We start from the raw sequence: 24,909 nt of genomic DNA, 5'->3' as shown, positions 1-24,909 counted from the left end.
TTACTGTGAAACATTTTCAAAGAGTGTTGGGGCTCATGGCAGCAGCGTCCAACATTATTCCATTTGGACTGCTGCACATGAGGGCCCTCCAGTGGTGGTTGAAAACCAAGGGGTTCTCCCCGAGAGGGAACCCGTTCTCCATGATTAGGGTTACGCGCAGATGCCTTCGTTCCCTATCTATGTGGAAAAAAGCTTGGTTTCTGTCCCAAGGTCCAGTGTTGGGAGCGTCATGTCGCCAGAAAACCGTTTCGACAGACGCCTCCCTCAGGGGCTGGACGCGGTCATGGACGGCCGCTTTACGACAGGGTTATGGCAGGACCATCATTCCTCCTGGCACATAAACTGCCTGGAGATGTTGCCGGTGTTCCGAGCTCTGAGGAGCTTCCTGCCAGACCTCAAGGGTCATCATGTCCTTGTGAGGTCAGACAATATGTCGGTAGTGGCCTATATAGACCATCCGGGTGGTCTGAGGTCTCGCCCTCTATGCAGACTGGCGCATCAGATCCTCCTGTGGTCACAGGGGAAACTGTAATCTCCAAGAGCAACATACATCCCAGGGAGTCAAAATCAGGGAGCAGACATCCTGTCGAGACAGGGGCTGAGGCCCGGGGAATGGAGACTCCACCCCGAGGTGGTGGAGTCAATATCTCAGAGGTTCGGCTCAGTGGAAGTGGACCTATTCGCATCTCTAGAGACGACCCACTGTCCACTGTGGTTTTCCCTCACTCATCCAGCCCCACTGGGGTTGGATGCCATGGTGCAGACGTGGCCGAGGCTGCGTCTGTATGCATTTCCCCCGATCGCTCTGCTCCCGGGAGTTCTAGAGAGGGTCCGTCGCGACGGGATCAGCCTACTGCTGGTAGCCCCGTTGTGGCCGGCCCGAGTATGGTTCTCAGACATTATATCGCTCCTAGACGGCCCTCCGTGGGAGATTCCCCTCAGGAGGGACCTGCTGACACAGGCAGAGGGCTCAATATTTCACCCTCGGCCCGAGTTATGGAAACTGTGGGTCTGGCCCCTGAGGGGGCACAGTACCTAGAGGCCGGCCTATCAGCTGGAGTAGTGGAGACCATACTCAGCTCTAGAGCCCCATCCACGAGGAAATTGTACGGCTTAAAGTGGAACGTCTTTACCAATTGGTGTAGAGAGCGTGAGGTGGATCCAGTTAACTGCCCAGTGGCTTCAGTTCTGGAGTTCCTCCAAGATCGCTTTTCAGCTGGTCTTAGCCCGTCCACACTCAAGGTGTACCTGGCTGCCATTGCGGCTTTCCACGCTCCTCTGGGTGATGGGCCTCTGGGGAGACACCAGTTGGTCGTACGTTTCCTCCGTGGGGTTTGGAGGATGAGACCTGCGGCTCGTACCAGGGTTCCCACATGGGACCTGGCAGTGGTTCTCGAAGGGCTGGCCGATGCCCCCTTCGAACCACTGGAGTAGGCTGAGGCCAAGAACCTTTCCCTGAAGGTGGTTTTTCTGTTGGCCATTACCTCTCAGAGGAGGGTAGGAGATCTCCAGGCGCTCTCCATATCTAATGGGTGCCTGGAGTTTGCTCCAGGCGACATTAAAGCCATCCTACATCCTAGGCCGGGCTGTTTGCCTAAGGTGCCATCTAATGCGGCACGGCCTACGGTTCTGCAGGCATTTCATCCTCCACCTCACGTGACGGCGGATGAGGAGAGACTTCATCTGCTCTGCCCTGTCAGAGCTCTAAAAATTTACATTCAGAGGTCCTCTTCATGGCAGAAGTCAGACCAGTTGCTGGTGTGTTTTGGGTCGCCCAAGAACTGAATTGTCCAGGCTATTTCCTTGGCCTACCAGGTGCGCAATCTGTCTTCACCTTTGGCCGTGAGGGCTCATTCAACCAGAGGCATGGCGTCCTCTAGAGCCCTCCTCTCGGGGGCCCCAATCCAAGAGGTCTGCGATGCAGCAGGATGGGCCACCCTCCACACCTTTATTAGGTTTTACAGTCTGGACATCCCGTCTACGCCTGCCACTCTCGTGCTCTCGACGCAGTCCGAGTTCCCTCGAAAGGGAACATCCTCGGGTTACGACTGTAACCCTTGTTCCCTGAGAAAGGGAACGAGGACTGCGTCCCTTCGCCACGCCTTCCCCTGCCTGGGAGCGCTTGCTTCATCACAGAAGCTGACATCTCATGTGTGCCGGCGTCCTTTATAGCTTCCGCTTGTATGCCGTCACTCATTACGTCATTACGCAGCACCAATCAGAGATTGGCTCAGTTTCATTCATACTTCAGAGGCGCTACGCTGAGGGGCGTTCCCCCAAAGTTTCGTTCGACGCAGTCCTCGTTCACTTTCTCAGGGAACAAGGGTTACAGTCGTAACCCGAGGACGTTTGGAATGGCTCAAGATGAACACCATACACTAGTTAAATCCATTAAAATGATGAAATTTTGTAGGTAACACCATCTACAAGATCCAAACAATGTCTTTATCTTTGTTTTTCATCTGTGAATGAATGCGAGGATAATCTCATATACATTGCTTAATGTACTAATACTTGTTGCCTTTAGGATTTAACATTGACTACGTTTACATGCAGCCAATATCCGGGTTATGGTCGGGTTAAGGTCACTATTCGGGTTTCTGAAAGATTAGGAATAACCCGTTTACATACGTGAGTAGAAAGAGTTACTCCTGCATACATGGAATTGCAATATCCCGATGTAAACGGTGACGCGCGGTTAGCGTCTGGACGTACGGACAACCTTAAGACGCAATATGCGTCATTTCCGATTCTTCTTCCTGTATCCAAAGACTTAACAACAGCAGCATCACGCGGATAATGAATAGTTCGGGGCAGACAGCGATCACCTTTGTTTGCGCTTTGGTGCTGGTACTGACCTCGCTCCAAATGTATGCTGTGCTGCGTCTCGCCATGTTTACTTCCGGTATACTGCACGCGGGTTTTTGTATGCGCCGAGAAGTTCCTCTACTCAAAAGACCAAGATTCCTTGCGAATAAAACATGCGCAGAACACAAATCACTATGGGGATATGCCAATACGCGTTGACAAGACCAAAAATTCGGGTTAGAAAAGGGGTACCCCAGGTATCATATCCGGGTTTTTAAAATCCGGGATATGAGCATATTCGGGTTTTTGCCGGTGTTTACATGGCCGTGCGTGACCGGGTTATTGCAAATATTCCGGTTTTGAACGGGTTATTAGCTGCATGTAAACGTAGTCATTGACCTTGTGGCAAATTGAGTTTGAGACTGAGAGGCATTTTTTTTTAAGCATCGCTAGAGGCAAGAAGGAAAGAGGAAACAGAATGAGGGGGAGAAAAATATATACAGATTTAACAAATTTACTGTATATCTGGAGACAGAGAGATAAAAAGACAGAGGCTGAGTGTAAAACAAATAGAGAGAAAGACTGAATGACAGAGAGAGAGAATACCGTTGTTGAGGTGAAAGGAGAGGGCTGCAGCACAGGGCTGATTAATTTTGTGTGTATCTGTAAAGAAGCTTCCATCTGGCACGGCACAAAACCATCAACACTGTAATTAAAATGCAATTACCACCTCTCTGCTCCTCCAGCCACACTGTAATCCCAGAGAAGTCATTCCATCTGTGTCACACATATACACACAGACACACAGCCATCATTTTCCCTGCATCCTTCTCCTCTGTGTGTCCGTCTTTCTTAACAAGCTTATGGACTCCAGAGCATACGGATGGGCCATAGTCAACATAAAAAGAACACAGACTTCACAATCGCTGCTTAACAAGAGCACATCCACTGGCAGAGCTCTATCACTCAGTGAGAGGCGAGATGTTATTGCTGCTGTCTTAAACTTTCAAACTAAATGAAAAGCGGCTCATGCACTTGAAATCCCCTACAGGAAATGTTTAAACTGAGGGTCCATACATCTCTTACAAAGTATCTTCTCAAATGAACAAAAAAAATGCATTTGAAAAATAATCTGTATGAAAAGTGTTGATGCACAAAATCCATCTGTTTTCAGTCAAATCAAATATCACCTGTCGCTATACTCTGTCCTTGAAAAAGTAAAGTTCATAGGAATCAAGAAAAGCATTTTGTTCCAGAGAGCTGCAGAAACTAAATGAGGTAAAACATTTGCCAGATTTGAGGTAAATGTCCAAAGAAAGCAAAACAGCCTTGCGGGTTTGTGTCTGAACTGTATCTTAGAGTGTGTGTGTGTGTGTGTGTGTGTGTGTGTGTGTGTGTGTGTGTGTGTGTGTGTGTGTGTGTGTGTGTGTGTGTGTGTGTGTGTGTGTGTGTGTGTGTGTGTGTGTGTACGGATCTATTGTTGTATAGAATAGAGGGGAGTATTGAGCTGTCCCTTCTGATATAAAAGCTTAATTACTTCTGACTAAATCTGTAATTAAAATATATCCCAGCAGCAGCCCTACCTGTCGGAGAGAGAGAGAGAAATCACTGATAAATCACGCGCACATACAGTCTCTGAGCATGGACGGGGGAATAGGAGAAAGATTAGAGAAGAGGAGAAAGAGAACATGAGGGAGAGGAAGAGACAAAGAGGAGATAAAGATAGAAAGAACTAGTTTCTGTAGGGACGAGGAGTTAGAAGGTCAAATGAGGAAAGAGAGAACTTATGAAGTATGGCAGCAGACAGAGAGGGAGTTTTTACCGTGCAGATGTTTACAAAACACTCATTTCAAAAACATGTAAATCATGTAAAATGCAAATATGTGACCCTGGATCACAAAACCAGTCACAAGTAGCACGGGTATATTTGTGGCAAAAGCCAACAATACATTGTATGGGTCAAAATTATCGATTTTTCTTTTATGCCAAAAATGATTAGGATATTAAGTAAAGATCATGTTCCAGATATTTTGTAAATTTCCTACCATAAATATATACAACAAATATTTTTGTGAGTGAATGCAGCACAATCACGAACATAAATGGACAACTTTAAAGGCGATTTTCGCAATGTTTTGATTTTTTTGCACCCTCAGATTCCAGACGTTCAAATAGTTGTATATCGGCCAAATATTGTCCGATTCTAACAAACCATACATCAATGGAAAGCTTATTTATTAAAATTATTATCTATTTGGGAACAATTTCAAAAAATGTACCTATGTGACTGGTTTTGTGGTCCAAGGTCACATATATAAATGAATACATAATTTCAATTAATTAAAATTGTATGTGTAAAATAAAGTCATAATTAATACAACAATAATCAGATTAAATTATATAATATAATAATGGGAAATCCTATCAGAGCAGCACTGACAAATGTCAAAAGTCTGAGATTACGAGTGAAAATGGTTTGCATTTTTTTCTAATTAAATACATTTTTTTTCATTTTAAATTATATTATAAAGCCAGCAAACTCCACACGTTTGTGTAAAACCTGATATCCATATTCTCCACCAGGAATTGAGAATTATTCAATAGAAGCTTTAATAGAACAAAATCTGTCCTTTTGTAGAAAGTGGTTCAAATGATTAGCTAATTGCTTAGTGACTTTGTAATGTAGCCTCAGACTTATGGATGACCCAGTATGTAAAGAATTACACAAAGAAAAACAGGTTAGCAGGGAAGATGCAATATGTCTAACAAAACAGACTAACTGTGGGGGCAGAGAGGAATTTCTACTGGGCACTGTGTGGACGAATGGATAGGGAATGAGAAATGGCAGCACACTGAATCACTGGGTTTAAGTACAATTGTTGTTGCCAAAAAAGAAATAAAGAAAAAAAAAAAACATTATGAAAAATGGCTTTGCTAACTTTACCTGGTGGAAGGGCTTCTGCCTCACTATGGACAGCAATGAATTTTACCAACCTCCTTCAAACCATTCCATCAGGTGTAAGGTAATACTGTATGCTGGCCCCAAATCTGTTCCTCTTCCCCTATTGCGCATATGATTAGGGTCTCAAAACCAACACTCTGAATCTTCACAGCCAGATCCGACGCAAACGCTATGTGAGAAATGAAAATTATAAATGAGAGAACTCTGTTAAGTGGAAAGTACGGTGAGCATAGAAGAACTGACACCGTGTTGATCTCACGGTAATTTGTGTGAAGGCAAAGTCGTATGCAGCTGTCAGCATGGTGGGGGCAGAACCACATCACAACACTTAATTATAAGTGGGAAAACTATCAGGTTACCCAGCTTAGGGAGCCCATGCTGCTACATGCTCTAATTCTGCTCTATATTCAACACAATCCTGTGGTCTATTCATAAATGTTTGAAATCTGGAGCAAGATCAGGAACACTAGAGGAAAGAAAGACAACTGCAATTCTTCGTCAATTACTAATTTGACCTCCAGCAATGACTGGCCTTTTCACAGGGAGTTTGTTGTGGCGGAGCCTGGAGTGCTGATGAAATGTCTTGTATTCCCTGTAGTGGCAAGAAGCCTTGTTTAAACTGGAGAGTTTGAAAGAATGATGGAGAATTAGTAAAAAATCAGAGTACTTCAAAACGGGCTGTCAAAAAATGCACACAGATTAAAATAGTTTTTTTTATTATTATTTCAATTGGATGCCTCATGAATAGAGAAAAGCTTCAACAGGAAAATCCCTCTTGACTTTGGCCAATTTCTGAGTGACAATAGCACACTTGAGGCCCGGACTGATTAGCCTGTTGATTAGAGTGAACACAGTGCCATTTCATTCCAGCTCATCCACTGATAACATAATGACAGACCCGGAGTTACTCTAGCAGGAACACCTACGTATCTGTAAATCTGGAGGAAAAACCTAATCCAGATCCATCTAGAGAACTCGGTAACGCTTCCTTTTACAGTACGTTAACTTACGTGTACTTACAGTGTACTTACCTAAGCAAGTACTGGGTAATAATCCTTAATTTTACAGTGCGTTAACTTACGTGTACTTACAGTGTACTTACCTAAGAAAGTACTGGGTAATATAAGGTAAGTACATGGGTTAAGGTTAGGTTTAGGGGTAGGTTCAGGGTTAGTACCTAGTTATTACCCAATTATTGTAATTACTATAATAAGTACATAGTTTTTACATGGGGAACAGGACTGTAAAAGGAAGCGTTACAGAGAACTCTTTGCAAGTAAATACTGGGTAAAAGAAAAAAATACTGGGTAAAAGAAAAATATTAAACTGACTGACTAAGACTGACAGACAGACAGACAGACAGACAGACAGATAGATAAACAGATAAATGCCCAGAAGGCCAATTGATAGTGTAATGCTCTTAAGACACATTCGAGGTCCACAGTGCCCTGTGCAGTAAATTTAACTTTTAAAGTCAAGGTCATGGGTGAATGACAGCTCAGTCATGCTCACCACAGCTGGTCTAATGAAAAACATCCCCCACCAGTGCATAAAACATACCATATACTTATTGCACAGAGAAGTGTAATAAATGGGGCTTCCATCCTCCATGGCTCCACCTCGACTGCCGCATGATTCTGACCTGATTAAGTGACGGACAGTAAGAGTGGCGACGATGAGGTGATGGAAATGGATTGAGCCCTGTGCCTGGAGTCACTGATCCATCTCAGGTAGAACTCCAGCTAACGCTTCAACTGAATCATCAATCACCTCGAGTGCTCCTCTGTCCCAGATTAAAAGGCCTGTCTGCTACATCCTCAGGCCAGAGCCTTCATCACTGCACAGACTCGGAGGATGGACGGCACGAGCCACGAGCACCATCCCAGTCTTTGTGAAGGTGTCTTCACTACAAGAAGGGAGTATAAATGGATCAGTCAAACCATCACCGACTTTTGTCATCTAAACGGCAGATTGCGAATTTGGACTTTTTGGTGCACTCTATTTAAATGTATTATTAATGAATAAGTACTTGTACTTATACTTTCATGAGGCGATACTGATATCTAAAATATTAGCCCTTTCATTTCAGCATATGTTTCACAGCATGCTCATATTGTGCTAATATGATTCTGTTGAGGCAGTTTCTGTGTCTGTGAATCTGCTGTGAGAAGTTTTTCTTCTAGGAGAGTGAAGAATGCTCGGCATAGCCTGAGCGAAGACTTAGTGTGGCCCATTGATTTGTTTACTAATAGTCTGTGGATACAGCAGACTGGCTCTGGCTGGCCAGCCTATTGAATAATCAATATCATTTTTGTTCTTTTTGGGCTATAAAAGACACTGCTGATTCTGATCTGCAGGACACATAAGATAGGACAAAGCTGAACCTTTTAGCAAAATCCCCAGCTTCTGGGAAGGCAGAGAGACTCAAAATGACAGCCACAAAAGATTCTGGTGTTGTTTAAAAGGTGAAGTATTGGATAAGATTTAATGCCCTTCAAATGAAACTTTGTTGCCTCTGAGAGAACAAATGTCGGAATGTTATGAGAATCGCATATAAAACGGAAAAAAACAAGAAACTTGCTTTGCAGGAAATCCCAAGCATACAAATGGAATATAGAAGGAAAGAGCAAGTCTTCGTATTACCACTCACGTTTCTATTTGATCGCTGCCTATTACACCCTGTGTACACCGTAAGCGAGCAACAAAACTAGATAGCTCCCATAATGATCGATAAAGTCGTCTACACTGCAAGTATGCAATGCTGGGTCACCCAGGAAAAAAAGTATAAGAATGCTTCCTGCACCAAAAGCAAAGCCAAAAATAAATGTTTTTTATACCCAAGTTGTGAGCATGCATTTGATGAGAATGTGAAAAAAAATCAATAAATTGACAACATGTCTTTCTATTGAATTGTCTTCACTGCCTGCATGTAAAATCAAAGCGCCACCTGTGCACAATTCATAAACAAATATCTCTTATGAGCCAGTTTGCAAATCAATGAATCAAATGAATCAGAGATTATAGATTTGTGGGCTGCAATCTGATCAAGTCTGAGTTATGGCCAATAATAATTATAATAATTATCTTAAATAATAACAACAACAATAATAATGATAACTAGGATGATGATGATAAAAATATTAGATAAAGGTTTATAAAAAGATTTAAAAACCAAGAAGTTATTGATCTGAATCAGTGCGATCAGTATTGTCTGTTTCCTAAACTAATTTCATAATTTTCACTTTTGGGTAATACTGTCATGATTAGCAACACACGTCCTGGGTTTACTTGGACTACATTTCCCATCATACACCTCCCTGGACTGATTACACCAAACACCATACACCTGCACTGCACTGATTGCACACACACCTGCACTTCATTTACACACACATAAAAGCCACTTCCACACACCACTTCTCTGCGAAGTCTTGATCTGCCCCGGCCATCATTTCTGAGCGTTATCTTCCCGAGTTTGATTCCTGTGTTTGACCTGTGGATTGTTTATCGTAGCTGACCCTTCTCTGCCTGCCCTGACCCTGGACTGTTTACTGGACTCTGATTCTCTCTGCCTGCCTCGACCCTTTGCCTGTCTATCTGGTTTGTCTCAGCCTCGCCTTCTCTGTTCTGTTTGCCACTGTTTGACCCTGCCTGTTTTGACCATTCTAATAAATGCTGCGAATGGATCCCCTTGTGTCTGCGCCATCATTACAGATACTTTCCCCTATGCCAGCTTAATACGCAAAGACAACTATGAGCATAATAGGGGGTGTAACAAATTGTAAACAAAGCGTAAAATAATTTATGAAGAAAAACACTGATATAAATTAATAAATACATTTTAAAAATACATGTACAGTATGTATATATATATATATATATATATATGTATATATATATATATATATATATATATATATAGAGTGTGTGTGTGTGTGTGTGTGTGTGTGTGTGTGTGTGTGTGTGTGTGTGTGTGTATATATATATATATATATATACACATACACACACACACACATATATATATATATACCTAAGTGTAATTCTACCTTTCAAGTTTTATAAGTCAAAGGGTCAACCTTAAGCATCTGCATACTGAACGAATGAGTACTTTCTCATCTGTTCCGGTAAGGAAGACGAGTGTGTGTGGTGCAGATGGAGTGATAGAGACATTGATCTAATCGAGTCTGACTTCCCACCACCACCCACCGCCACTGTCCATCTGTACAACACCCCAGCTATGAGCTCGTCTGCGCTCTCTCTCTCCCTCTTTTAAAATCTCCTATCCAGTCACCCCTGTCTGCGCCACAACATCTGGACAAGTTTCAGGCAGACCGAACCTGATGCCAACCTGCCTAATAGCCTATGGAGTCAATTATAAAAGAGAAAATGTTGCAGCCTAATTGTTAATGGCACCATCTGGATAATGGCACTTTTCGGGGAGAAGACTCCTTACCTGGTCATCAGGGATTTTCCATTCCAACGGCCTCCAAAAGCAATGGAGGAGAACCAAAAGAGAAACTGTTTTTCATACCTAATGAAGTTCCCTTTTAACAGTGCTCGCTGTGCACGATATAGTGCATATTTGTGTGTGTGCACATGTGTGTGTTCTTCGGTGGCAACAAAGTGTTTCTCAATCTTCATTTCGATGTGAAAGCAACTGGGGGCAGTCAACAAATTAAATGCCGCATTCTATCTAATGGCTTATAACAAATGTTCTCCAGAGCAGTGTCTTTTCCAATATTATTTTCTTTCCTTCCTTTTTTGTCATAAGCTGTGGTTCAAATGTGCCAGGAGGGAAACGCCTGTGTCATAACTATTAATTATTGCAGCACCTTCACAAAAAAACAATGTTAGCTAATAAGGTAGATTTTGTGATGTTGAAGTGATTTTTTTTACTAAATGTATACATTTATTTTAATTTAATTAAAATTTATTTTCTAGGAATTTAGCACAAGTACAAAGGTACATTCAACATATTTCACTAAACATATTCCTAAAAACGAAGAAAGTGTAAAGTTAGTTCTTTAAAAATCTGTGCATCATTTGTTTGCAGGTTCCACTTGTTTTTATATTTTGTATCTAATGCAATGAAATTCAGGCATTTTTAAGCATGTCCGAATACTTTATAGGGCCAAATACTCATGTTATTAAATAATATATATTAAAAACAAATACAAAGTGCACACTCAAAAAGAAAAAAAAATAGGCTTAAACAGAGTGGATAAAGTGCTAAATTTGGGGGGGGGTTTGACCTACTTGAGTGTGATGTTTGTATTTTAAATTAGTTTACATTTTGAGTCCACTCATCTGAAGTTTGTTTGATGTTTTGATTTGATTTCTGGAAATTTGGCACACATGTTATTTGTCATTAAGTTGCTCATTTTACTTAAAATAAATGGCTGTGTCAGTCTTCGCTTAACCCAACATAATATGTTGTTATATTATATTGTATTATTGTGCCAAAGTATCACCATAGTACGTATCCAAAAAACATAATTATGCCATGGTATTTCTATATAAATATACAGAGGATGCTAAACTCACATCACCTCACTGTGTTCTCTCTCTCTTCCTGCTGCAAGGAACAAAAACATAATTTTCTTAGTGCAGGTCATGCTTAAACAAATGTGATTGGACAAACAGTTTGTGTTTGTTTGTATGTGTGTATGAATGGAATCTATCCAGGCCAGCCAAAACCAACAGTGTAAAGGAGATGATGACAGGAGAGAGAGACAATATTACATAGAAACAGAAAGGTATAGGATCCTTAAATGGTGGAATAGCTGGACGAGTAGGAATTAGATGAAAAGGAGGAGGGGGTAGATTGAAAAACACATTTACTTAGCGTTTGGCACACTGCTCAAATTCAGCGCAGCATGAAGGACAATTTGGAGCTGACAAAGGCAACACTCCATATGAAGGACACTGGCATGAGAAAGAAAGGGACTGTTAATGCGTGTGTGCTGGGAGAGCCCTAATGAGATAATTCCACCTCAATCGAAAGTTCTCATTCTCTAAACATGACCCCACCGATCCTCTCGGTTCTTACATAACAGTGCCAATCTGTGCGGTTACTGCTGCTGTGACCAGTTCATATATACGCCGCCACATATATACGAGTCTTACAGTCGTGTTTGAACAGAATTCCCTCTTCGCCAAACAAGCCGTCCCATTATAGGAGAACAAACACAAACTAAAACCTATTCCCACTGCACTCAAGTCTCACTCGTGAAACGCACACTCGCACACGCCGCTCTAATTGAAACAGTAATGCTGGCAGTGAGCTGTCAGCCATGAGCTGAAACAAATGTGCGTTTGATTTGTTATGGTTTGTAAAGGAATGGGTTAAAGAGAAAAAGCAGGTGCACTAACGGCCTTGCTGACAAATGGCGAGTGGGCTATATGAACCATGAAATGAACAATCAGGCAATAGAAGGCAGCAGGACTTTCAGCACCATGGTCAGCAACAAAGTGCCTGCAACAGCTCGCTGCCTGAGCGATAGTATTCATGAGGACAGAGAGAGAGAGTGAGAGAGAAAATGGGGAGAGAAGGAGAGATGATCCTTCTGAAGAGAGATTACATGTTGCGTTTGGATTTCAAAACTATGACTGGAAGAAAGTATCCCATCATATAAGTAATCAGAAAGAGAAAGCATCTTCATCCTGACTGGCCAATGGGCACAAAGAGGTTTCAGACTCCACCTCCAGTGTCTCCTGATGTTTCTCACATCCTAATGCCCTGATATTTTTTTTTTCTAAGTCAAGTTAATATTTTAGTTTTAGATCCATGCTACAGTAATGTGGCTTACAAGTGAAGTAGGAAATACTGTAATTTCAAATTATGTGCAAATGAATGACGAAGCAAAGTCATATTTACAAGTGAACTCCTTGATACTTGATGTTGCCAAGTTGGATCGGGTGTGCAAACAATCAAAGGTGGCAGAAGGTAGATGGCATAAAAATATGATTATAAGAATATATGTTGTAAAAGACATTAACAAAAACAGGACTGGAAAATATTAAAAACGTGACTAAGTGAGCACGGCTTCTTTTGAATGATGATGACAGTAAAAACGAACAATATTTTTTTCCTACCATATTCTACAGTAGCAGCCATGTTGGTGAAATTAGAACCCATTTAACTGATATCATCGCTTTATCTCTTAAAAACTGTTAAAACGTCCAACAGAATTTAATGTGTGTCAATTAAATTTATTCTTCTGCTTATCATGAAAAAGTAGAGGTTAGCGAGTGATCATACATCCATGCTTTTAAGCTGCTTTTATGAACATGATTTAGAGTTTTGGTCCAGTATAAGGTCGTTAACATTCAAAAAAAGCCATTTGAAGAGTAAAGAAAGAAGCTGCCCTCACATACAGCCTATATTTCTGAGTCTTAAACACACAGGCACAGGTTAATATAGTTTATATCACCTATAACAGCTATATTCGCACACACACACACACACACACACAGATACAAATAAACATACGCCTACACATGCACGCTCAATCACATTCTCACAATCTGTGTGTGTGTAGCGTGTGTGAGCGAAATTACAGCCATTTCCTTATAACAAGGTGACCTGCAGTTATTAAGCCATGAAATTCACTTAGGGGTGCTGTCTGTGGCACAGTTTGAATTAATATCACTAAGTTATGATGATTTGACCACTTCCATTATATCCTAAATCTCTACATTACATCCTAGAGACAAAAATCTAACTTGTTTCCTTCATCTGTACAAATAGTATTGCTTGCTGACTGACTTGCAATTTCATTTCCAATTCTGTTACATGAACTCTATTCTCTTTTATTATATGAGGACAATATCAGCCTGTATCTGAAGTGATTTCCTACATTCGCCTGTATGCATTCAATGTAATAACAGTCTCTTGAAAATGAGCATATAAATAAACAAACAAACAAAAATAGGTAACTCATATTCTTATGAATGAGTACAGCTTGATATGGGTTTTCGGGTAGCCAGTTATTACAATAACCAGACCTGAAATAGTGGCCAAACAGTGCCAGATCTCATTTCTTTGCCATTTTTTCATTTGTGATTCACAATCTAATTTAATGCTAACCCCCTCTCCAAGTGTCAACTTAAAAATTAAACACTGATTGTGTATATATATATATATATATATATATATATATATATATATATAATAAGAATATAGGAAATAATAATAATAATAAGGATAAGCAAACATCTGAAACATAAGCAAACATATTGTCCTGACTGTGGGCCAACAAAAAAAATCCTTACTGTTCAAATAGCCAGTCTTTTTAAACATTATAAAAAGGAGTGTGGTTCTAAAACTTCACCCAAAAATTGGCAAAATGGTGTCATTGTAATGGGGGTGTAATTAAAAACTGGCTCTCATCAAACTGCTGAGCAGATGAACGTTCTTTGTCTTCCTATCGATGAATGTGTGAATACAGAGAGTATGAAATCATTCTTAATTACACATTTGTCACAAGAGAAGCATTCAGTCTCCTCTCTGTGTGTTTTAATGGCACCTTCTCTGCTCGCTGATTAATTCTGCAAAAGGCTCGTCCTGATGCCTCATTACATTAGAAAACTTTCCCTGCGTCGTTCATGTGCACATCTATTTTTTTCTCTCTCTCTTTCCTGCACTCCTCTCCCAAACTCTAAATGTTTATTCAATGTTCAATTCAATGGTTTCAAATGCTTCAATCTCTAGGGACTAACGGTTTGACAACATGGAAAGCCTGCCACATGTTAACATGGGATAACTAATCAGGCTGAGTTAAGCCACAGGATTTCAATAACTGATATTTACGTTCCGTTCCATATCATACATGGGTGTTTTCTCGTTAAGGGTGTACATTAAAATTCATCTGTTAACTGGAGTGATGCCTTCCGCAAACTACTCAGTAGTCTGTAAAAAACCTGCAGCATAATTGATGTCATTTAGTGGTTTAATTAATGTAATGTTAATCTTTTATTAAATCAGGGGATGTTCTCTCAATTACTCAGTCTGACTGTGAGGGATAAATTAATAACTCATTGATATTTAAATGCAAACCTTCTGCAGATTCTCCCGATTACCTAAATCCATTGTTCCTAAAATCACATGAAATTAGATTTAGTTGAAAGTCAACTGCAAAAAGCACAGCCCAAAATTGATAAGGACATGAAAGATATAGCCTACCTGATACCTGCTATCTCACATCACAACAAGAAATGTAAACAACAGACGGGAACATTCACAGAACAGTTTTCTATGACTCTCCAAGTCATGGACCACCCAGGATTGTTCTGGTATTTCAGAATATTCCAGTACATGTTTACTGATATCTGGGTTTTAATTTGGGGCCTGGAAGTGTTATAGGCTGTTAATCAGGGTCCTTCAGGTACAACTTAACCGTGTTACATCTGGCCGATGAGCCGCCTGGAGCTGCAGCTAGCGCCGCTGATCAAATTCCCCGCTAGTCTCCTGATGAAAACATCATTTATTTTGCATCCCGGCGATGAAAAACAGGGCTGGCTGTGACTCTCTTTGTGGGCTCAGCATACTGCAATTTACACTGAATGAAAATGACAGCCACTGAACAGCGGCATAAGCAATTATGGAATGCAGGGGCCAGGCAATCGTGTGTGCATTTAAACCACGATAATACAATCTGCACAACTAAAGACGCTGCATATGTTTCAGCTATTAATGACATGTGAACTCAACCTGCTTTCAACGTAAACGTGGCCTTCCTGGGTGAAATTATCATCGAGTCTCTTTATTGTTAAAAAAACGGCAGTGATATACATTAAAATGACTCCATTTCATACAAGCTGTGATTCTGATGATCTGATGATTCTCTGGAGAGACTAGACCTTCTAAATCCTAAAGACAAACACCAGCTGTTTACTCTATGCAAACAGAATTTGGTATACCTACAGACCACAACCAAGTGTATGAAATAGAATAAAACATCTACCTCAAGGTGGAACTTTATTTTACTGTTCAACAACTGTGAGGACATGGATAATAAAATGCAGGTTGCTGCAGGTTCCTTCACAGATTAAAGGGTTGGTTTCCTAGGAAAAAAAAGGCTAAATCTAGTATCAGACTTTTTTTTAAAAAACTATTCAATAGAGAATCACCACTGACAGTGTAATTTAGCCCGAGACCAGACGTAATCTCTATCTGAAAAACCATTGGCGAGGGAACTGCTGTGAATGAAAACTACATTTCCTTCTCATCTCTACTTTAACAGAACTTTAGGTCAGAATCTTAAAGAAAAGTGACATATCCATGATCTAACGATAAGTTTCTTTCCTGCAGCATGAAACATGATTGTTTCAAAGTAATACTAAAAAAAAAATCATGTTTACTTGTTGCATTCATCTGGCTTTTTTATTTCTGTCAGGTAAAAACAGCAAGTTAAATCTTAGAGTAAATGCCATATTTTTAATATGCCATATTCAGTATTCAGCAAACACTAGATTGTTGTTGGTCCATGTGGAATGCAAGTCCCCACACATACAGTGACAAAGGTCTTCATGTGTGTTATGTGTTCCTGTCTATGTCAGTTGTATGGATAATGTCTTTAAATCAGTGGTCATTCGGTTTCCCAGATAAAGCAGCGTTATGAAAGATTCATGGAGTTTGAGGTGGGGTGTGACGCATGAGGCCCTAAAAAGCTGTTGGAGGCAGAGAGAGCCGTATCTCCCCCAGGGAACATGGGCAGCGCTGAGCCCTGTGGGTAGTACACTGTGGGTAAGAGCTACTTTGTTTGACTTCTACCCTGCCATATTCACTCTAGCTGAGGTCATGGCAGACAGAAAACACACTGTCAGGCCTATTTCTTGCTTCATGAATTTGTTCTAGTCAGAGTTCTGTGGACATGGACCAACAACAATGAGGAGCAGCCATCTTACCTCACATTTCTAAGGTTATGTTACAACCACAGAATAGTGCCCTGTTAAGTGGACATCATACGACAAGTCATGATGTAAGGATAACTTACGTCAAAGTAAAACTTGAAATCAAAGGATGTTCCGTCTGTAGGGCACTGCAAAGACATGGGGAACAACAGTTTAGAGTAATAATATATATAGATGTAAAGATGTGGTAATTTATATTTACACAAATGTATTATGACAATTATATTTATATACCACCATATAATACATAAATATATTTGATATATAATATTATTGTAACATTTAATAATACATATATTGTGTATAATATTAATGTATTTTAGATAAATTAATTAAATATTCATTATATAGTGTGTGTCATTATTCATTATATAAGTAATTTATATGTATATATATCAAAAATTGAAAACAAACTATATCTATATATATATAAGGAGTAGTATTACCACAATGTACAACACTGTCTTCTATAATCAGTCCACATGCTGGCTTATCTTCTAACAATAGTGAAGCACAAAATTAGAATTTCATGCATCTCTGTGTGAATCTTCAACCACTACAATCGATTGTGATAAAATGTTACCATAGGCCACAAATCTACATAGATAGAAGGCGATTTTGGAATTTGACAAAAAAGGTTGTTTGGATCCTAAATGTTTAATTTAAAGAGTCAATGGCTTTGTAGAAGCACTGCTTCAAAATAGGCTAACTTATTATTAACTATTAAAGGCACAATATGTAATATTTTTGCATTATGACAGTCAGTTACAGATTACGTTTATCAGTTTCCTGTGGATTAGCGTGTTGGTCTTGTGAATAATAAATGTTCTATATTTGGTGTTATATTGCTAGTAAACATACAGTGGGACTATATTGTTTGTGAAATGTACTTTACTGCGGAAAAAAAGAGTGTGAATATCTCTATTAGCTGCAAAGTACTAGTCACAGCAGAGCGCATAAAACTACATTTAAGATTACACAAAAACACTTAATTGTAATTTAATACATAATTCATTAAAAGCATGTGTTTTTTACCATCATTCATTTAAAAGCATTACATCATCATCATCATCATTATTAGACACAAGCAGTCATAAATCATTACAAGACGAACCTGGCAGCGATAAAAAAGAACAATTCATTTTTTAATTTTCATTAAACAGCATACAATATAACACAATATTTATAATTAAATTATACATTTTCTTTTTATTCATTAACAGGAATAATATCAGCATCATATGCATATATGCAGTTATAATAGTCATTACAATTCAAGTCTTATCATAACTGGTAAAACCTGAAAGCCAAAGAAAGAAAACATCTGTATTTTTTTACTTCTTTTTTTTTTAGACATTAGCTATACAAAAATCACTCAATATTACTATTAAATACTATGGTAATGCCGTAAACGAGTCCTACCTGTTGCGACATCCCTTCTCTGCCTTCTCTTATAGAATAACCTTTTTATAATAGTAAAATCTACATATCGTTCCCAACAAAAGTATTGTTTAGCGTTGAAGATGAGTGTACAGGCAGTGGATTCATTAAATGATTAGCTATTTCCTCACAAAAGCGGTTTATTCAGTGTAGTTAAGCCTCTTCTACATTGACATCCATTCACAAAAAAACGACCACTGGTCTCCTTCCCCCGTATACCACCGCAGCGTTAGCATTAGCCGCTACGCTTTTTTGGCTAAAGGTTGCAGGCTTGCCTTCTAGTGGCTTTGTCAATTTGCGTCGTCTGTCAATGGCATCATGTCCGCATTATCCTCGGTTTTCTGCTTTTACTGCCGTAGAAACCATAGCAACACAGTGAGTCTCATAAAAAAATGCGGAAGGGGTAGTTGTAGAGTCTAGCACGCCACTCTGTTGCTGTTTCACAGTAATTATGGACAATGATTATTCGTTATTGTTTGCAGCATGTTCTGGTGCCAAAGATAACAAAGAGTTTTGGACAAGAGGAGAAAAAAACGAGGATCAGTATCGGTGTGGCATTTCCTAGACGGAGAGAGCATAGGTAATTACCACTGTTTAACAAGTCTACGGTACTGTATTTAACTACAGTATGTGTTTTACATAAATAGTAAGTCAGCCTTTTTGCAAATGCTGTCGGTACATTTAAATGTACCTTTAGTATGATTGTTTTGAACACGTAAAACTGTGTAAATACCTTACCAATTAATTCAACAAATAAAGTAACATGTATGAGGAGTAATTTAGCATTACACATTACGTTACTTGCAGCTAATTAGAATGAAATAAAATCATGTGGGATTGTAACGGTTATAAAAGTTTATTACCTCATCCATGAACATGCGAGTCCCGTCAGATTGATTTCCATCTGCAGTGGAGATGAAGAAGACAACTCCCATCATCCCCCGCTCCTTCAAGTGTCATAAAGCTATACGCTTTTGTTATTGTTTTGAATATGTGACCTCTAGCGGCAAAAATTACATACTGTGCCTTTAATCCACCCCAGAAACACACAAAATCAAGCTCCTAAATTCAGCTTCAAACCAAAATAACATGTAACTTATTTATCTGCCAAATTACACACAGCATCAATGAATTAATACCTTGCCAGGCAAAAAGTAAGCTAAATGGAGAACACGACATCTTCCTCATTTCTCTCTATCTCACTTCGCCAAGTCACAATCCAGCTCCCTGTTCACCACACCACGCATTGAAAACAACCATATTGGCTTTGCTTAACCACATTAGCCATGAACACAGATTGACAGCATCTCTCTGCGCTGCCTCCACATCAAATAATACAGAGCAAATGGCATTCAATACAGCCTCATAACCACAGAATTGGAGATTCAAAAACAATTTTAGAGCAATAAGTGGAAGCCACTGAATGGGATGAAAATGCAAATGTGGACAGCTCTCCGGCATGTCTCGTACTAGGCCTCGGTCTGCCTTTCATAATATCCACATTCAATGCATTAAGAGTGTCATACAAAGGCAGAGCATGTTTGCATTTAGTAATTTGTGCCTTTTCATAACAACCAATAAACGTGGAGCAGTTTAGAGAGACGTCTAATGGATGGCAGTGTCCATGAGCGACAGGAGCACTCGTGAAGATCCTGCTCGTTTGGAGCGGCGAGGACGCTGGTGTCTGCACATGCCACTAATTCTGACAAGCAATTTCTATGAGCTCATCTAGTGAGAGATAACATTCTTCTACTACAAATACAACCAGGTTAACTGAGGATAGACACAGAGGTCATTAAAGTAACACTTTGGGGGTAAAAATTAGCGATTAACTGTGTGATAAATCGGTGGTTGTCAACTGGATTTGCTTCTGCATTCAGAAAAAAAAACTGTTTCAAAATTGTTAAAGGCATAGTTCACCCTAAAATGAAAATTAAGTAATTTACTCACCCTCGTGTTGTTCTTATTCAGTATGCCGTTCTTTCTTTTTCAGACCACAAAATAATAATTTTTACAAGAAATTTCCCAGTCCTTGTCCATTTAAATGGCATTGAATAGAGACCAGCATCAAGCTTTTTAAAAAAGACACAGAACGGCCCCATGTAACACGTGTATATACATCACAGTTTGTGCATTTGGAATCTAAATGTCTCTTGGACACTTGCGCCCGTTTCACACTGGAAGACACTAGCAGAATGTAAAGCACATATTTTTTTGGTGCCCATGTTAACTGGGCGAGCCAGTGTGGTAGCGCGTAGCAGGAGAAGAGCAGAAGTGTCAGTGCCGTGATCGTTTTGGCGGAGAGTCTATTTTTGCTGTGCTGCTCACACTGAATTAAAGCCACAGTACTTTTTTTTGTCAAAATACACAACTTAACAAGAAAATTTACAAACTTACAAAATGACAAAAATCCACAAAAACACATTATTGCCAGGAGTTTTTTTGCCCATACCTCATTTAACGGACTAAAACTAGAGGTATATATTAACTTTGAAATTACTTTTATCATAACTACACACACACACACACACATATAGGAAGCCATGTGTGGGTGGGGAACATGGTCACATGACTCACATCACAGCAGAGTATGCTAACCGTCATAAATCAAAGCATATGACAGACAGTAGTCATCGGAGAACACCTGAAAAAGGTGACACGATGGACGATACTGTCTGAATTTGCAGTACACAAGCTTCGGTTTAGCTGCATGCGACAAACGCTGCCAGTGTGAAAGCACAATGGGCACGTGCTGCTCCCGCTCTGTATACGCAGAGCTTCTGCGCTGCTTACGCTCTGCTTACGGTGTGAAACTTTTAAACAGTTTTAAAAGTTAATAAATCAACAACCCAACCAGAGCACACTTGCGACCCAGCAGTTGAGAAACACTAATGTAAATCATCAAGTATGAACAAAAGTTATATAAAAATGAGGATCTAAACATTTCTGGAAAACTTTAAAAGGCTCCAATGTAGTGATCATTTGCTTTGTCTACTGGGTTTCTTCTTGGTAGGCAGAGAATAGAGGGCTAAAGCAAGGAGATAGCAGCTGCACACTTTCCTACATAAGGCATCTCTGCAGCACCCCATTGTAAATAAACACAGATATAACATCAAGAGAACAATTTAGGCCGTAATTAACGGCAAAGAACAAACAGAATGGTTAGAGGGGGGCGTGGACCTGATTGAATTAAGCGCACAAACAGAAACAAAAGCTGCAACAAAGCATCAGCACACCACAGCTCACCAGCTCCTCTTTGTTTAATAAACTGCAGACTCCCTGAATGCTAGTCAGCATAATGAATCTGACATGGGCAGAGGGGTTCTGAAGGGCCCCAAAGAGTCTATAGCCTCAGCTTTCGCATTCAGCACATCAGGGCCACAATGGGTTACAACACAGATAGTGATCAGGAGGTACAAAGCAAGAGAAAGATAGAGAGCCAGCCTGTGCAGAACCCTCCTGTTTAAAAACAATGGTCTAATTACAACATTTATAACCCCAGAATTCTGGAATTGAATTTAGCCCCAACTTAAAGAGTATGCTGGCATGAAAAGACTATTTGATTAGAGCAGCAGTTGTTTCATTTTCGGCACAGCAGATTGCCAAGCATCTCGATCCGGCTGCGCAATCTGTATTCATTATGGCCTGTAAAAGGATGATCCTCAACCCGCTGCTGCGCACGTTTGTGCAGATGCGCAGCGCTCTGCATGGCCCCTGCCATTCCCTTACAACGCGCCCCGCTAGCCGCGCCAAACACAGCAGCACCCAGCCGCCAAATTCAGCCTTTTAGCTACTCAAAAGGGCCCCGTGGGCTCCCTCCCCTTCCTAGCAGCGGCCTTTATCAAAAAGCCCTGAAGTCGAGGCGAGAGATGTTTGGCTCTTTTAATGTATATAAATGGGCCACCTGCCTGGCTGCTTGGTGTTTCGGGGGAGGAGGATGAGGGATGCTGCAGATGTAATCTGAAGCTTTCGTGTTGGCAGGGGGTCCATGCATGGCACGGTCTCCGTCTTTCCCGCAGAGGGAGTGTATTGGGCTCCGTATGGAGCGCAAGATGCACCCGCCATCCGGATGATCGCCGCGGTGCCGAGGTGCTGCTGGAGCCGCTCTGTGCAGCGTGCTTATATATCTGTGAAATGAGCTTCCTGTGCAGATCCCCTTGCAGCCTGGCCAAATCACAGTACATTAGCCACATTAGCCGCTTGTATAGCAAGACTGTAAATAGACACGCCATATTGGGAGGAAACACTCAGCTTGTGTGACCACATTAGCAATGGCTTGGAATGATCGCAAAAACAAAGCTGTGGCTTAATCACAATGTTTTTCTAAATGAAAGAATGTAAATGATGTTCTACTTTCTGCTGTTATCAATCAAAATATTATATAGGAATGTCCATCCATTACAAATTGTAACTGAAACCAATTTAATCGCAATTAATGGCCTAGATCAATATTTGCTGAGAAAAGTCACAAAGATAATTCTAAGGCATCCGAATATTGTTGCAATTAAGCAATGAATAGACATTTAAAAAAGTGGAATTTTATTTTACATAATTATCAAAAACAGCAATCTCCAACAGTTTGTAACCGGTCAAATGGATGTTCTGTAATGTTGTTTTTTTTTTTTTTTTTTTTTTTTTACATATTTGGCCATTGAGTTGTACCATTTTTAAAATGTTTTGTTAAGTTATAAGAAGAGATCTTCGTGTTCTACTTCATTCCCACACACTATAGCTTGTTGTCCACTATAGCAGTTATTAAAGATAGAATGCATCCTGTGTGAAGGAAAGGAGCTCAACCTTTCAAACTCTCAAAAAAGCATCACAATCATTGTGTTCTGTTCCAATCTGTTGCACTCGATCCAACATGTATAGCAGCTGGCTGCATTAGTAGTACTTAAAGCTTGAATTGCTGCAATGGTAGAAAACAATTCTTATAATGGCATTTACAAAGGGGTCAGGGGCATGATTAATTGAGCTAATTTTTAACAAGTTATATTAAACAATTAATCCCACTAAATCAACATGTTAAGTTGACAACCCTAATTAATAACATAAAAATAAAAACAAACAACATCTGCAAGTAAAATCAGAGCTGATGGATTAAGAAAGCCTGTTTATTTCTAATATGACAGATGACATTTTAAGATGATGTTTATGAAGAATCCAGCAGGAGATTTTTAACCTGCATGAGAATATAGGAGGTCAATGCCTTGCTGGTCGGACTACTTTACCTAAATTACAAATGTAATCCTCAAACAATTCACCAAGGGTTGAACAGGACCCCTGCCACATGCCAGACATCTGTTCTCTCCTTCCAGCCCCCTGGAGACACCTCAAAAACGGTGGGCAGAGGATGACAGGGAAATGACTTAAAAGCACATGACTTACACAGACTGGAAGAAAATACCAGACAATACACACAAAGACTCTAGAGGAAAGTGAACAGAACCAACGCGAGTTGAAATATTGTTATTTTTTGATTTGTTCTTTTGCTGTCTTTATAGTGGTATGACGTGTTAAAGACAGCAGGCAACATATTTATTTATTTCTTAGTGAGTGGGTTTTATCGTTTGGAAGATGCAAACATAATCTCTATTAAAGTGTAAATTAGAATATTTATCTTTATTTTCTATTTTCCTGTCATTGTACCAATCTCGCAATGATAAATCTAGCTACAGTAGTATATCATATCCAGTAATGTTCGAATAGAAATGGCAAAATGTTAAAAAAGATTTTTAATAATCTTAGCATTCAACATGTTGCATAAAGTAAATATAAAAACATATACAAATACATACATACATACACACACACACACACTTATGTATGCATGTATAATATATATATTTATATATATATATATTTATATATATATATATATATATATATATATATATATATATATATATATATACATATATATATAATTTTATAAAGAAGTAATTCAATATTATGACAATATTCAATATAAAAGGACATCTAAATATATTTGGTTTATTCAAGCTGAATTAATTTAAGTGTATACAGTTACCTTGATCCAAAATAAGCACATTTACATTTTGGTCATTCCACCAACCCTAGATGCAACCTGTTTTATGGTCTCCTGTTTAGACACTGCATCGGTTGCCCTCTAATCCTACACCTCAATATCGGATACACATGTCCACATACACAAGGATACACGAATGGCAACACCCTTGGACATACAGATCTAGCTCTGGTCCTCCAGAGACAGAGCTGCATACATTCATTATCCCTCCCACCATGTCCCTCAGTCCAGTCTGAAGGACACCAGAAGGGTTAAATGTCCCTGTACAAACATACAAACATTTAAAAAGTGTGTGTGTGTGTGTGTGTGTGTGTGTGTGTGTGTGTGTGTGTGTGTGTGTGTGTGTGTGTGTGTGTGTGTGTGTGTGTGTGTGTGTGTGTGTGTGTGTGTGTGTGTGTGTGTGTGTGTGTGTGTGTGTGTGTGTGTGTGTGTGTGTGATAAGAGTCCATTATGCAGGTTTACACAGTCAGATGCAGAGCCCGGGCTGTGCCAAAGAGCTGATGTTACACAGCACAACCTCCAGCAGCCTTCCCAGAACACACAGCCAAGATCACACAGCACACGCCCATTCCCGCAAATCTCTCTCACTCACTCACACACACACACACACACACACAACAACACACACCAAGACCATCACATTCACACACACACATAGACACACATTGATGCTGATGCACAAACACACGCTAATGCTACTGTTAATACAAGCACACACCTGCTCCACCCAGTC

General features: G+C 40.0%; 1 protein-coding gene across 5 annotated transcripts in view; it reads right to left on the bottom strand.

Annotated features, from left to right (window-relative positions):
• Positions 1–24,909, bottom strand: part of LOC143732405 (cytosolic carboxypeptidase 6-like) — a 370,731-nt gene that overhangs the window by 311,728 nt on the left and 34,094 nt on the right. For 3 of the 5 annotated variants that reach the window (XM_077223445.1, XM_077223442.1, XM_077223443.1), the window contains exon 4: positions 16,771–16,815. The exons of the other annotated variants lie outside the window; for them this stretch is intronic. In XM_077223445.1, coding sequence (XP_077079560.1) covers positions 16,771–16,815 — 45 coding nt within the window. The remainder of the gene's footprint in view (positions 1–16,770; positions 16,816–24,909) is intronic. 5 annotated transcript variants of the gene reach the window in all.

Source organism: Siphateles boraxobius, unplaced genomic scaffold, assembly GCF_051911475.1.
Source record: "Siphateles boraxobius isolate OS27281-9 unplaced genomic scaffold, OSU_SipBor_1 9, whole genome shotgun sequence".
Taxonomy (NCBI): Eukaryota; Metazoa; Chordata; class Actinopteri; order Cypriniformes; family Leuciscidae; genus Siphateles; species Siphateles boraxobius.
The sequence above is the reverse complement of the archived record's forward strand: the minus strand, read 5'-3'. Positions and strand labels throughout refer to the sequence as shown.